The sequence below is a fragment of the Microcaecilia unicolor genome, chromosome 11 (assembly GCF_901765095.1).
Source record: "Microcaecilia unicolor chromosome 11, aMicUni1.1, whole genome shotgun sequence".
Taxonomy (NCBI): domain Eukaryota; kingdom Metazoa; phylum Chordata; class Amphibia; order Gymnophiona; family Siphonopidae; genus Microcaecilia; species Microcaecilia unicolor.
In genome coordinates, this window is record NC_044041.1 from 56,348,498 (window position 1) to 56,362,345 (window position 13,848).

General features: G+C 40.5%; 1 protein-coding gene across 1 annotated transcript in view; it reads right to left on the minus strand.

Moving 5' to 3' along the window:
- Nucleotides 1-2,251: 2,251 nt before the first annotated feature.
- The window catches only part of LOC115480025 (septin-2), a 116,919-nt gene continuing 105,322 nt past the window's right edge, over nt 2,252-13,848 (minus strand). The window contains exons 12-13 of the mRNA XM_030218412.1: nt 8,436-8,529; nt 2,252-3,529 (exon numbers count right to left, since the gene is read on the minus strand). Coding sequence (XP_030074272.1) covers nt 8,461-8,529 — 69 coding nt within the window. The 3' untranslated portion in view covers nt 2,252-3,529; nt 8,436-8,460. The remainder of the gene's footprint in view (nt 3,530-8,435; nt 8,530-13,848) is intronic.

Sequence of the window (13,848 nt, forward strand, 5' to 3'; positions counted from 1 at the left end):
ATTTACATTAGTCATAGGGATGTTAAGTGGTCACACCTAATGTACACATTCTCTGCAACTTGCACTAGTATGCTGTAGAGTAGGGGGTTCTCAACCCCACAATAAATATGCATGATAGATTTGCATAGGATGGAGTTAGCACATGCAATTTTATCTCATGCACATTCATTATGGGCATCCTGAAAACCTGATGGCTAGGTGTGTTCTGAGGACTGGTTTGAGAAGCCCTGATGTAGAGAGAAGTAGGTACCCTACTTTTTCTTAGCAGGCATCCTGTTATACAATTATCCCTTTAAAACATAGGGGCAGAGGAACACATACAAAGTAGGATTTTGGCAGAGAGAATTATGACTATATTGGTGGTTCATTTGTTTTTGAAGTTATGGGTTTGGTTTGATTGATACAAGTTTTTTGTTGTTGTAGGGCAGAACCAGATTTTATCTGGCAAAGATGGAATATTAATGTCAAAGCTGCAAAAGCACTGGTTAACTTGAGCTGCTAACTTGGCATCTACATCTTGGCTGGCATCACACCCCTGACTTCTGAAGAATAGTGGCCCAACTACAAAACCCAAGGCACTTTACCAGTATCCTCTCAGCTCAAATTTAGAGCACACCACTCCAGTTATGAGCGCTGCCTATGCCTTGTAGCGCTATAGAAATGCTAAATAGTAGTAATAGTAGTAGTTATGAAAGGTATGCTGCTGATAGGACTATTTCATGAGATGAATCTGTTTTACATATCCTTGCTGTAGTAGAGTTCAAACAAATATGAGACTGCAAGAACTGGAGACGGCCACCAGGTTAAAAGAAATACAGGCAATCTGATGCCAGTTGAAAACCTGGCTCTTTCAACAGGCTGTGGGCTGTAACGCTGGTTCTCTCAAAATGTAGTGAAACTGTTCCCTCCACTTTTCTCACCTGATTTATTTTTCCCTTACTTTTGTCACTTTTACTGATTGCAGGCTGCTTGGATGTGTGTATCAAGAGCAAGTTAAACCTAAATTGCCTCTGTGAAGGTTTAATTGCCACAGAGCTCAACGCAACTTCTGAAGGTGTCTTAAGCTGGCTCTGAACATAACCTGCTGTTGAGGTGGGGGGGGGGGGGGGGGGGGTTTGCAAGCTGAGGATTTAAGCACTGTAACTATCCATGCAAGAGCCTGCTCCCACAAACAGCACTGATCTAACACATAATAAGCAGAAACTGTCTTCGTTTTTCTGGAAGCAAGAAGCACCATTTTAATGCAGTTGTTTTCTTGAAGTCACATTGAATTGTGCTTCAAAAACATATTTTTCTTTGAAACGAATCAATTTTGATTATAAAATAGCTACATTATTTTAAGGTTTCATCAATCTGCTACATTTTGGGCCCAACTGTTATCATTCAAATATGACACAGCTGCTCTGTGATATCCAACATGTTGCATTTTGAATTAACATTTATAACAACCAGGAAGCAAACACGTCACAGCTGATCACTTTAGAAATTATTGTAATTTTGTAATAGCTGCTAATAACCATCTGCCACTACTTCCATATACCATTATCTATGTGTGGACACTGGACATCACTGTAGGCCAGTTGCTTCTGATGTAGAAAAAAATACTTGTATTAAAAGCATGGAACACACAGATTTGTCAAAAATACTTAAAAAAAAAAATAAATAAAAGAGTTAGGAAAATATGGAAACAAAAAAAGAAAGAGAAACCAAATCAAAGTAAACACAACAGCCCCCAGTGGTCTGGAAGGAGGGATTGCATACACTCAGGTTGAGAAAGCAGCAGCTGCTCTTACCAGGGAGGCAGTCAGGAATCCCCTGATACCCAATAAATTGCCGTCTTCACAGATTTACTGTCGTGTTCTCTGCTCCTAATTACAATAAGCTTTTATGTCAAACTCTGTTACCTAACAAGTCAATTTCAAGTAGCAGGCTATGTATTTTAGAAGTAAGTTTTCATGGATTTTCTCTTGTACAGAGTGCTCAAAAATGCACTGCAAGTGAGAACATATTCACCCTATAATATTACACTATGTACATGAAAATAGACTTAAAATAGATTTAGAGACAAGAAAATTCAGCTTCACTAATGGATATTTTAGCAATGCTGATTGTCTGATTCTTTAATTGGTCCATTAGTGTTTTACCTGGTAGAAAATAAATCTAGAGACTGGGAAACAAATGATTATAGACAAAGGCTGGGATATCCCCTTTTCCGTTCCTGCGTGCAAGTAACTAAAAATAAGCATTCCAATTTTTTGAAAATGGATTTTATTTACTGTACACTTTTACAAAGGTGATTTAAAAGGAAAAAGGTAACTAATGTTTATTATAATATCTGTTTACTTAAAAAAAATTCAACCCCTTTAGAAATCTTAGTGTTACTTTATGTATAAAAGCTTTTGGTGTATTCCAAGCTGTACTTGGCAGTAGGATGAAATGACACAAGAATTACAGTCCAGCAAAACTGAGTAATGAAAGGAAAAGCAAGCTTCCAGAGTGTCTGTGAAAAACATTTCAGGGCTTAATGCATAAATGGTTGTAGAAAAGAGGCACTTATTTCCGATCAGTGGAAGTTTCATGTGCAAGCCCTAAATTTCATAGTGTCTCTTTCACAGACAGCAAAGTGCCTGCCTGCCACAGAAGTAAAGGAAGGGTTTGCACCAGGTCTTTATAAAGTAGCCTTCAGACCATCCACAGGCTCTGCTGCTGAGGTATGCAGGGGCTTTCCAACCTTGGCAGGAAAATCTGTTAAAAAGCTACAGCTTCCTCCACCCCACCCCCAATTATTGGTGGGTGAGGTTGCTCCCAGTTCAATACCGTGCTGTCCCGTGGCCTCATGCTGGGCCAAGTAATGTAGGTCAGCAGGAAGGGGAGCAAAAAAAAAAAAAAAGAATCACTAGTCTAGGCTTACCTCAAATTCTTGGGAAAACATTTTCATTAGAAAGTGCTGTTATCTTCAGAGTGCACTGTGTTACTGCAGCAGCTGTCTGACTGACCACTGCATGCCTAAAAGATGGGGGGGGGGGGGGGGCTCTGATTTAACACAAAGGCAGCAAAGCTAGTAGCCTGTCATGATTTACACTAGAAGAAATGGTGTATTATTGCTGCTTACTTGCAAAAACACCTAACCCTGCGTGCACTAAGATGACCTGGTCTTAATGGTAGAGTTTAAGACTTGGCCAAGAACCCAACCAAAATAGCACTAATAAAATTGTGACATCTTAATAATCCTACAAACAACAACTAGTACAAATAGTGCTGAGTAATGATTGTGTGTACGTACAAAAGTATATGTGTATTAAAAAAAAAAGATACATGGGGAGGAACCTGCTGTGTATAAGAACATGGTTAACAGGAGCATAAGGGAGTGCAGAGGAAAATCCATTCTAAACAAAAATTGTTTCAAAACATGATCCTGGAACAATGGTGCTTGCTAGTGATGTTCTTCGCCCTGGAGTGCATCTATTCTTGAATCAGTTGCCAAATACCAGGAAGCAAAGATCCTCTAGAAGAGAATGTCATACTGCCACTGAAAAGAAAACACAGACACATTATCCTTTTGCCGTTCTTCGAGCTTTCATTGTATTCTAAAACCCTGACATCATCTGAGCTCTGCTTCTGTGAATGGGACCCTGCTCCTGGCTATTTGCTCTAAAACTGTTTTGTTTATTAGGCTTTCTTTTCCTATTAAACTATGTAAACTTTAAATTTACACGGTCACAGCCACTAAGTTTTAAAAATTTCCATCTTAGAAGTTTGTTCCAAGCACCAGAGGAGCAGCCTACAGGTTAGATCAGCAAGCTGCAAATCAGTGAAGCCAGGGTTCAAATTCCACTTCGCCTGCTCCTTGTAACCCTTAGGGAAATCACTTTAGGGCCGATACAGAAAGCTACTGCAGGCTACAGTGCACCCATAACGAGCAGTTTACCTGTTTGTTAATGGCAGCTGAATGTTTGCTCCCACAGTAGACATTAGCACGCAGCAAAATGGAGTACCAAGGGCACGGTGGTGGGGGGGGGGGGGGGGGGGGGGGGCAGACATAAGACTTAAAAAGATTAGATTATACAGGGTGAGAGGCAGAATTATGTAGATAGGATTCAAGGATATTTTTTCAGTGAGCTGCAGATTACTGTTGTGATTTTAACGTGGCAGTAATTTGCATGCTCATTGAATACTGCATTCCAAGGCTAACTTTTAGCGGAAAGCTTACGGTAGAAGCTGTACAGTCTACCGCAAGACTTTCTGCATCGGCTCCTTTATTCTTTGATTGTAAGCCTTCTTGGGCAGCAAACTATCTACTGTGCGTCAGGTATAGAGTGAGTAAATCCAAAATCCTAATAAGAACATGAAGACTTGCCATACCAGGTCAGACCAAAGGTCAAGCAAGTCCAGTGTCCTGTTTTCAACAATGACCAATCAAGTCACAAGTACCAGGAAGGATCCCAAAAAGTAGAAAATTTCCATGCTACTTAACCCCTCAGGGATAAACAGTGACCTTCCCTAGGTCTACCTTAACAACGGCTGCTTTTATCACATAATCCAGTTCCAGAGTCCAACTATGCATTGAGTGAAAAATTATTTTCCTGTTTCTTTAAATGTACTACTTACTGACCTATGGTATGCCCACTAGTCTTTGTACTTTTGCAAAGTGTAAACAATCAATTCACCTTTACCAATTCCACAGCATTACTAATACAAATTTTGGATGGCAAACAGTACAGAAGCACCAAAGCTTTACTTCAAAGCAGCAACAAGAGAAGCTCTTCAAATCCTTCCATGGCAGGGAGTCTTGAGCTACATGCGTCTAATCTCTCTCCATATTTAATGCTAACACTAAACTCTCTTGAGATTTGCTACTTATAAGGCTCAACTGCTCCCTGACAACATAAAGCTTCCCAGAACACAGAACAGAACGATGGGTGATAATCCATGAAAAAATGCATATTTCCTGAAAGAGTAGTATTTGTCTGAGGCAATTTACCAGCACCATGACAGAAATCAAGCACAGTTGGCACAAATAAAGAACAGTAGTGGAGGTTGCAACACTGCCAACAATCCATTCATCACTGCCTCTAGAGGAAAAACATTAAAACACACTACACAGATGTATGAACTAGTAACAGTGCAAGCTAGGGTGCAGACAGGTGGTGAAAGAGCAAGCAGTAAACCCCAGACATCTACCAGGTCTGTGGTGGCCAAAATACCCTACAGCAAGGGCAGCCTCATTAATAAATAGACAAGAATGAATAGATGTTAATTCAAGTTAGATGCATAGTTAATAGGTACTACTGAGAATAATTGGGTTTGTATTGTATTTGTATTTATTGCACTTGTATCCCACATTTTCCCACCTCTTTGCAGGCGCAATGTGGCTTACAAAACATCACATCACATCAATGTGCATTAATATGGATTGGTTAATGCATGTTAGTAAATAAAACGCAATTCTGCTGACTATAGATTAGTACAGTGGTTCCCAAACCTATCCTGGGGGAGTCGTCAGGTTTTCAGAATATCTGCAATGAATATTTATGCGTTAGATTTGTATTCAATGGAGGCAGTGAATGAAAATCTAACTCATTAATATTCATTGCTGACATCCTGAAAACCTGACTGGCTGGGGTTTCCCCAGGACAGGTTTAGGAACCACTGGATGAGTACAAAGCTTGATGTAAGACATGGAGGGGTGGGGGGGGGGGGGGGGGTGGAGGAAAGCCCTGGGTACCGAATTAACTATGGGAACTTGTATGTTTATAAACTCCACATGGTAGAAAACAAAGATGACAACAGAAAGTGATTTGCATAACAAATATTATCCTGCAAATTCTCTACAACTGGCAGCCTGACGCAGAGTAACTGGACAGAATAGATGGATTGATTAGTCTTTTTCTACCATCATCTATTATGCTATAATGCAAATATTTTTTTGTTTGTTTGTTTTTAATTTGTTCTGGGTACTTTTTTTTTTTTATTTTGTGTGTGTTGGAGTTGTACCCTGCCTAGATTTTGTGGCTAGTGTGGGTAATAAATATTTGGAATAAATAAAATAAATTTAAAATGCAGCAACTGCCCATAGCAAACAACATAACAGTTCAGCTCCTTTGTCTTCCAAGTGGACATACCCACCCACGGATGGACAGTAGGAAAAATCCCTCAGATCCTGTAATCTTGTACTTTCCCTGATACTGAGTTTTGCACTCTTTTCTATTCTCCTTTCAGTCTTGAATATTTGATGCACAATGCATTTTCATTTCCTCCAAACACTCAGGGTGCAGGACACTGAAGGTCACCATTGCTAGCAGGGTCAATCACCAGACTGTGGCTGAAGGTGCAGGTCAAAATTAAACCTGCCCTAGAGAATCCCTTAAGATTCTGTCCACATCTTTGGCCACAGCATGTACAGTAGCAGACAGATAAGCCCACACCTCTCTTCTGTTTTCTGCCCTCCTATACCTTCACCCCCAATTCCATATCAAATGCATTCAGTTCAAACACACTCACACCACAATCTCTTGCCCACCAGGCCACTTAATGCACTTTCCAGGTAAATTATTTTCTCTGAGCCTGGAGCACACTGCAGAAAGCACACAAATGAAAGTGAGGACTTTCATGCTATGCAACCTGTAACTGAGAAAGGAGGAAAGCCATGCCTCAATTTTTATCGCCTGTTCATTGAGATACCTCAACATTCCAAGCGCTTTAGGTTAGACAGTGTAACAGTTTGTGAGCCCCCCACCACCACCGGCAGTCTGCATGGTGTTATCTACTTAGCACTGCCTTTTATATGGGGGTGTGAAACAGGGACTGCACCCTGAAAAACTCTCCTGATGGGTAGGCCTTCATATAATCCAAAAGCCAGAAAAAGCTTTAAGTTGTGAGCAAATCATTCCCTCAAAAAGGCACTACATAACAAACCTGTTTTTTTCTCAAATGACAAGTGTCCTATATTTCCCTATTTTTGGCCTGGAATGCTGACTGCTGCTACAGAGTCATATGGGATATTGTAACCCATTTTACATTCCAGGAGGCAGACAAATCAAATGTGGAACATTTATGCCGGAATTACAGGAAACTTTGCAAGATCCAACTTTCTGGTTCTCATGTTTAATAAATCAGCTAAAATAAGCACAGCCACTCTAAGTACTCACATTCTTTTTTTCTTTTTTTTTTTATTTTTAGATTTAAGCTTATGCGGTTTTGCTTGAACATTATTGGCATACACTGATTGGCTAACATACTGACCTACAAAGACTTTTGAGACAGAAAAGTACTTGCTTTGTTTTATACCAGAAAGAGTTTGGAATTTGGGGAGGGGTGGTGGGTGCTCAGTAGCACTGTGGGTAAGCCTCAAATCTCTCATATGTAATAAACAAAATATGTCATGGAACCATAACCAAGATGGACTCTTGTACTGTTTTCTTTTTCCTGGAATACATCTTGGCAAAGCTTCCTTAATCCAGGACATTTAGCTCCATGCCTTGCTTGTGTCTAGCCAGAGCGCTTGCAATAAGCAATAAAAGTCTTGTAGCAAATTAGACTGCAACAGAAAATGCATTTCTTCACATCATGGAAGTGGGCTCCTTTGTGAAGCTGCCTGTTCCATGCTGCTTCTACTTAATAAGAGAGGGGATTGTGCTGCAGTGAAGGAGGTGGGTAGGCTTTTGTGTTGAGCTACAGGCAGGAGGGCCTTGCTGGCAAATGTACAAAAACTAGTAAACTCTAGCAAGGATGCATTAAAAAATAAAGTGTGCATTCTTATAATACAATGTTTTTCTTTACAAAAATGTTTTTACCCCATGAATTTTAATAACCTGTTTCATAGCTTACAACAAAGAGGATTTTTACCATGTTCCTGTGAGTTTGGATTTGCACATGCCGACTACAGTGTATACCACTTTTCAACCAAATGCAAGTCAACATCTGCACCATTCTGTATGTTTACAAGAAACAGTTTTGGAAACGCACAGGCAAATTTCCAAACAAACTCCCCACTGAGCATTCTTTTGAAAATCCAGGGCCAGTGGGACCACAACTTTAGGAGCATCAGCAGGCTTTCCACTGCTATAGCTCATGGAAAGTGCATGCAATAAAGCCCACCCTGACAAGTATGCACCTCAAGGGGACTTTTACTAAGACGTGCTGGGGTTTTTAGCGTGCACTAAACGCTAGAGATGCCAATGTATTCCTATGGGCATCTCTAGCGTTTAGCGTGCGCTAAAACCCCCTCAGTTACTAAGGGAAGGAGAATTTTCAGCCCTAAAATTTTACCCATGTAACCCCTTTGTAAACTATTGCTCTCATTTGAGTGATACTGGATGGAATTAAGAACCAGTGTCTGAATAAAACTGTGATAATAGTAGAGATCATTTTTCAGCATATTTGAGTAACAGTGAAATTCAGTGAGCGGGCAGGATAAGCTTTTAGAAATAATATACCTTGCATGTTTGGGACAGTAGCAAGTCACTCGTCCGAGGGCTTCATCCTCATCTGTGCCTGCATATGTGCAATCATCTCCTGCATTCTGCGCAGCTGTGGGGAGAATAGACACCATGGTTATAGCACAAGACATATCAATCAACAGCAGTATAAGGCCAGTAACACGCAGGATCTCTACTTGCTAGTGTGATGAGAAGTTAGTGAAACACTCAAGCAGCACATACAAGTTTGTGCCATTTGAGGTCTGAATGGAAAAAGCTGACAGGAGGGGTGGCATGGAGAAACATCTGTAATGCGCGCATTGACATCTGAAACGTAAACTCCATGTCAACTTTCTGGGTATGAATTTTTTTTTAAATTTATGAACTATTAATGTTACAAGCAAAAATACACACGTACAGAAACCTAGCAAATTAAAGAAATTAAATGTATAACTATAATGTTCACATCTCTTAAGGAAAAATAATTATGAAGTATATTTCTGAGTACGATTTATTTTGATGGAAAATAACTGGCATGTCCTTTATTTTTAAATCTGGTTTTCAGCCAGCGTACTATGATAAAAACCAAAGTGAGCAGCAACATTTTCAGTCCAGAAATACTCTCCCAGTTGTTTGTTAGCAAAATCAACAACTTAACCAAACCTCCATCTATGCATTCTGGCCAACCTAGTCCAGCTTCCATCAGTCTCAACCCCCCTTAGAGATTCCACGGTCTCCCTGGTTGGTACTTCCTCCTGGACATCTTTTCAAACCCAATCACTGGTCTCCTTGAGAAAACTTATTTCTAATATAATCACCACTTACTGTCGCTGTGATCCTCTCCTGGTTAAAAGTCTCAGAGTTAGGTTTACTTCATCCCTTGTTGTCAATTATCAATCTCAGCCTTACTAGTAGTCAGTTTCCAGACCTCTGGAAACTGACCATAGTTCACTCCATTCTTAAAAAGAAAAACCCTCCTTGAACCCCTAATCATTACCGTCCCGTCTCCAATCTCTGCTTCATGTCAAAAAATCCTCAAAAGAGCAGTATTTCATCAATTATCCTCATTTTCTGAAAATGTACTCAAACTGTATCCCCATCAGTCAGGGTTTCACCTTTATTTCAGCACTGAGACAATAATGGCCACACTTCTCGGTGAAATACACTCCCACCTTGATGACATAAAATACTACTAGCTGTCTCTTTGAATCTCTCGGCAACTTTTGATCTCATTGATCACCCACTTTTGCTTGCCAACTGTCCTCCCTTGGAATAGCCAGCACAGTATATTTCTGGTTCACCCTGTTTTTGTCCCACCATTCCTTCCAAGTCGTAACCCAAACCTCAATCTCCAAAAAACATGTCATGAATTGCGGTGTCCCCCAGTGAGCAATTCTCTTACCCTTACTGTTTCAACTTCTCAGTCCCCTGACAACTGTCATACAATCTACAGGTATTTCAGCCAACAATGCTGATGATACCCTTCTTGTCTATCCCACCCTTCCTCATGCCCCCTCAACTGTACCCCTTCAGAAGTGTCGAGTTAGTTTCTACTTGGCTATTTGACCACAAGCTAGTACTAAATAAGGGGGGGAAAAACAACAACAAAAAAACAATGCCTGGTGGTTTTCAAGGGCCCTTCCACCACCCTCTTTTCCCGTTACACTTTTTGTAACCCCAATCACTGCAATAACACAGTTCCAGTATCATCCTTGATTCTTCACTTACACTCTTACTCCAAATTTCACACCTGACCAAGGTCAGTTTTCTTGTCTTTTGTCAACTTTGAGCCATTCAACACCATTTTTTAAAAATCACAATACTTTCCATGCCCTGATCTTTTCTCTGTTCACGACACATCTGGATTACTGCAACACTGTCTATGGTGGCCTGCTGCGTACCACATTAAAGAAATTCCAAACTCTTCAAAACACAGCCATTCGTTTCCTCTGCCATGCTCAATGTCATGACCACATTACTCATCTTCTGAAGGGCAAATCACTAGTTACCAGTTGAGCAATGGATTATTCATAAATTTGCAACTCTATCATTTAAGGCCTTCTGATTAAGTACTCCTGAATACCTATCCTGTCTCACAATGCCATATTCACCTTTGATAATTAAACGACCATTGTCTGGGTTCTCCCTGGCCCTAAATCTGCACAGTTTCAATCCACTAGACATTTGGATTTCTTCTTCCTTGTGCCTTTTGTTTGGAACAGGCTCCCCCTCTCCCTCCGCAGCAAGCGCTCCTTTAAAAATTTCAAAAGCAAAGTGAAAGCCTGGCTTTTTGGAACAGCTAACAGTGATGCAGCCTGATTGAGGTCTCAGACTGGGGATCGGTCTTCTTGGTCCTATTTACTCCCCAATTTCCCTGTCCCCTCCCCCTTCTCTTCATTCTTTGTACGAACGGTTTACTGTCCTATTTAAACTGTAGTTCCTTTCTCTTTTTTTTTCTATGTACTCCTGTTTTTAATTAGCCTGTACATCACTCTGCTCACCAGTTAGAGCAGTTTAGCAAATTAAATAAAACTATAAAGTATAATAGGGCCAACATTTAGTTCTGATGAGAGAAGCCACCAAGATAGTTCAGATGCAGCAGAGCCCAATACAGTTGTAAGATACTCAATCAGCTTCCCTATAAAACCTACATAAAGTTATCATGCTAAGAATAGCTGTGTACTTTGCCCCTGCTATTGTGCTGGATGGCCAAGAAGGGTAAGAATACACACGCATTTGACAATGTCAGGTCCAAGCGGTTTTCCATCCCCACCTAAACACTCCCTTAAAAACCCATCCTCACAATCCAGCCAAAAGCACAAACGCTGGATGACGAACTTGTCTATTTTCAGTTATCAATAAAGGATCAGCAATACAGTTTAACACAGCTAGATTACTTTGAAAGTTCTCATAACAGAGAACTGTGAATATTTATCAGGTGAAAAAGCATTTGTAAAAACCACCAAGCACGAGACTCATGTTATCAGAAGGGATACCAGCATGTGCTGGCCTAGCAGAGGACATGACAAGACAGTAAACTGCAGACACATGCCTCGTAGGGCAGGTAAGTGCTAGAAGTCAGTAGTAAAGAAAGACAGTAATTTATAGTCAGAAAGGTTCTTTATTAAAGGCTACTTGGTTGCCCTAATTTTATAACTATACATATTTATCTACCCTCAGATTGTGCCACTTAGGCAATGTCAGTATCATTATTTTTATTTTATTTGTTACATTTGTATCCCACATTTTCCCATCTATTTGCATCAGAGAGGCGTTATCAGAGGTACAGTGATCTAAAGACTGTATCCAAGCAATGTACTAGAAACAAGAATGCACAAGGTGCAGTTCTCATGATACCTTACAGCAAGGATTCTTTTTTTTTTTTTAATTTAAAGATTTTTTATTGTACAATCTAAATAACAATCACAATGAGACTTCGTCTCTTGAACATTTTCAAATTCCTCAACAAACATGCTATGTCAACATCCATTTTGTCTTTATTCCCCCCTCCCCCCATTCCCCCCCCCACCCTCCTCCCTTCAACCCTCCCTTCCTCCCCCCTCTCCTCCCTTCCCCCCTCCCCTCCCTTCCCCCTTCCCTTCCCCTTTCTCCCACTCTTTTAGCAACTTCCCCCTCCCCACCTCCCTTCCCTATCCCCCTATGAGTTGACGTTCCTATTCCCCTGCATTCCCAGCTAATATTTTCCCCAGCCTTATCCATTCTTCTGCTTGTGATTTATATTTTCCCTGACGTTTATCCGTCAATTTTTCCAAACCTATCATTAATTTTAGTTTTTCCTTCCAGTCTTGCTCCGTGGGGCCTATCTTCTGTTTCCATTTTATTGCTATGATTGTTTTTGCTGCTGCTAAGCATATCCTTTTTATTCTACATTGCCATTTCTTTCCCCCTTTATTCCCATAGCCAAGTAAACACCATTTGGGATCACATGGAAATTGGACTCCAATCGCCAGAGTTATGAGTCCTGTGACTAGCACCCAATATCCCTTTATAATCGAGCATTCCCACCATATATGAAAGTATGTTCCCTTCTCACGCTCACATCGCCAGCATATATCCGTAGCTTCAGGGTACATTACTTTTATTCTGTCTGGGGTGTAATACCAACGGCTCATTATCTTATAGGCATTTTCCTTAACTAGTACGCATACTGACGCTTTTTTCACTTCCAGACACATTCTTTTCCATTCACTCTCATTAAATTCAGTTTTGAGGTCTTGTTCCCAGGCCTTCATATATGGTAGTTTTGTAAATCTTGTACCCCTGATGTGTTCATATAGCTTTGATATTCCCTTATTTCCCTCAGTAATTGCCCCCCATAAATTCTCAAACTTTTCATTCTCTAGCCATTCCCCTTTATGCCAATGTTCCCTTATCATATAACTTTTGACTTGGAGATATGCAAAGTGATCCGTCTCGGGTAAATCATAGTCCTGTCTTAAGACTTGAAACGTTTTGAGTTTCCCCTCTACTGTTAGCTCTCGAAATCTAATCAATCCTTTATCCATCCAATTTTTAAAAATTTTATTCTCCTGACCCCCTGCGAAGCCTGGCTCTTGAGTTATCCAGGCATATGTTGATCTTTCTTGCGGGCCCCTCAGTTTCTTTTTAAGTCTGCCCCACAGCCTGAATAGATGGGAAACAAATGGGTTCAATGTCAAGTTTCTATAAGTGGCCTCTGGGAGAGATCCCCATAGCAGTGCATCTAATTTTCCCTCCCGCACATAAATCTGCTCTAACCGTGTTACAGGGGAGAAATCTACCTTACTCCAAGTTCCTATTTGTTTAAGCTGTGCTGCCCAATAATACCATACTATGTTTGGCAAACCCCTTCCTCCCTGCTCCACTGTCCCCCACATTATTTTCCTTGATAGCCGTGCTTGGTGACCTCCCCATATAAATTTCCCCAATTCTGATTGTATTTTCTGCAATTCTCCCTTAGGGACCGAAATTGGCAGGGTTTGAAATAAGAATAATAATCTTGGGAGTATATTCATTTTGACCGCCGCTATGCGGCCCCACCATGACAACCAGCCTGTCCTCCATTTGCTGAGATCTTTCCGAATAGCTATAATTAATGGTATATAGTTAATCTGATATAACATGGTAAGATCTCTCGGTATTTGTATGCCTAAATATCTAAAGTTCGAGTTTGCCCAACGAAAAGCAGTATTCGTCTTCAGTTGTTCTATCTCCTGATCAGAAGTCGTGATCCCCATCAGTTCTGACTTATCCAGATTTACTTTAAATCCTGACATTCTCCCAAATGAGCTCAACTCCTGAATAATCTTCGGTATTGTTGACAGAGGTGTTCCTATGTAAAATAATATATCATCTGCGAATAATGCAATTTTGTGTTCTCTCCCACCCATGCGTACCCCTCTTATTTCTTTTAATTCTCTAACTCGCTGTG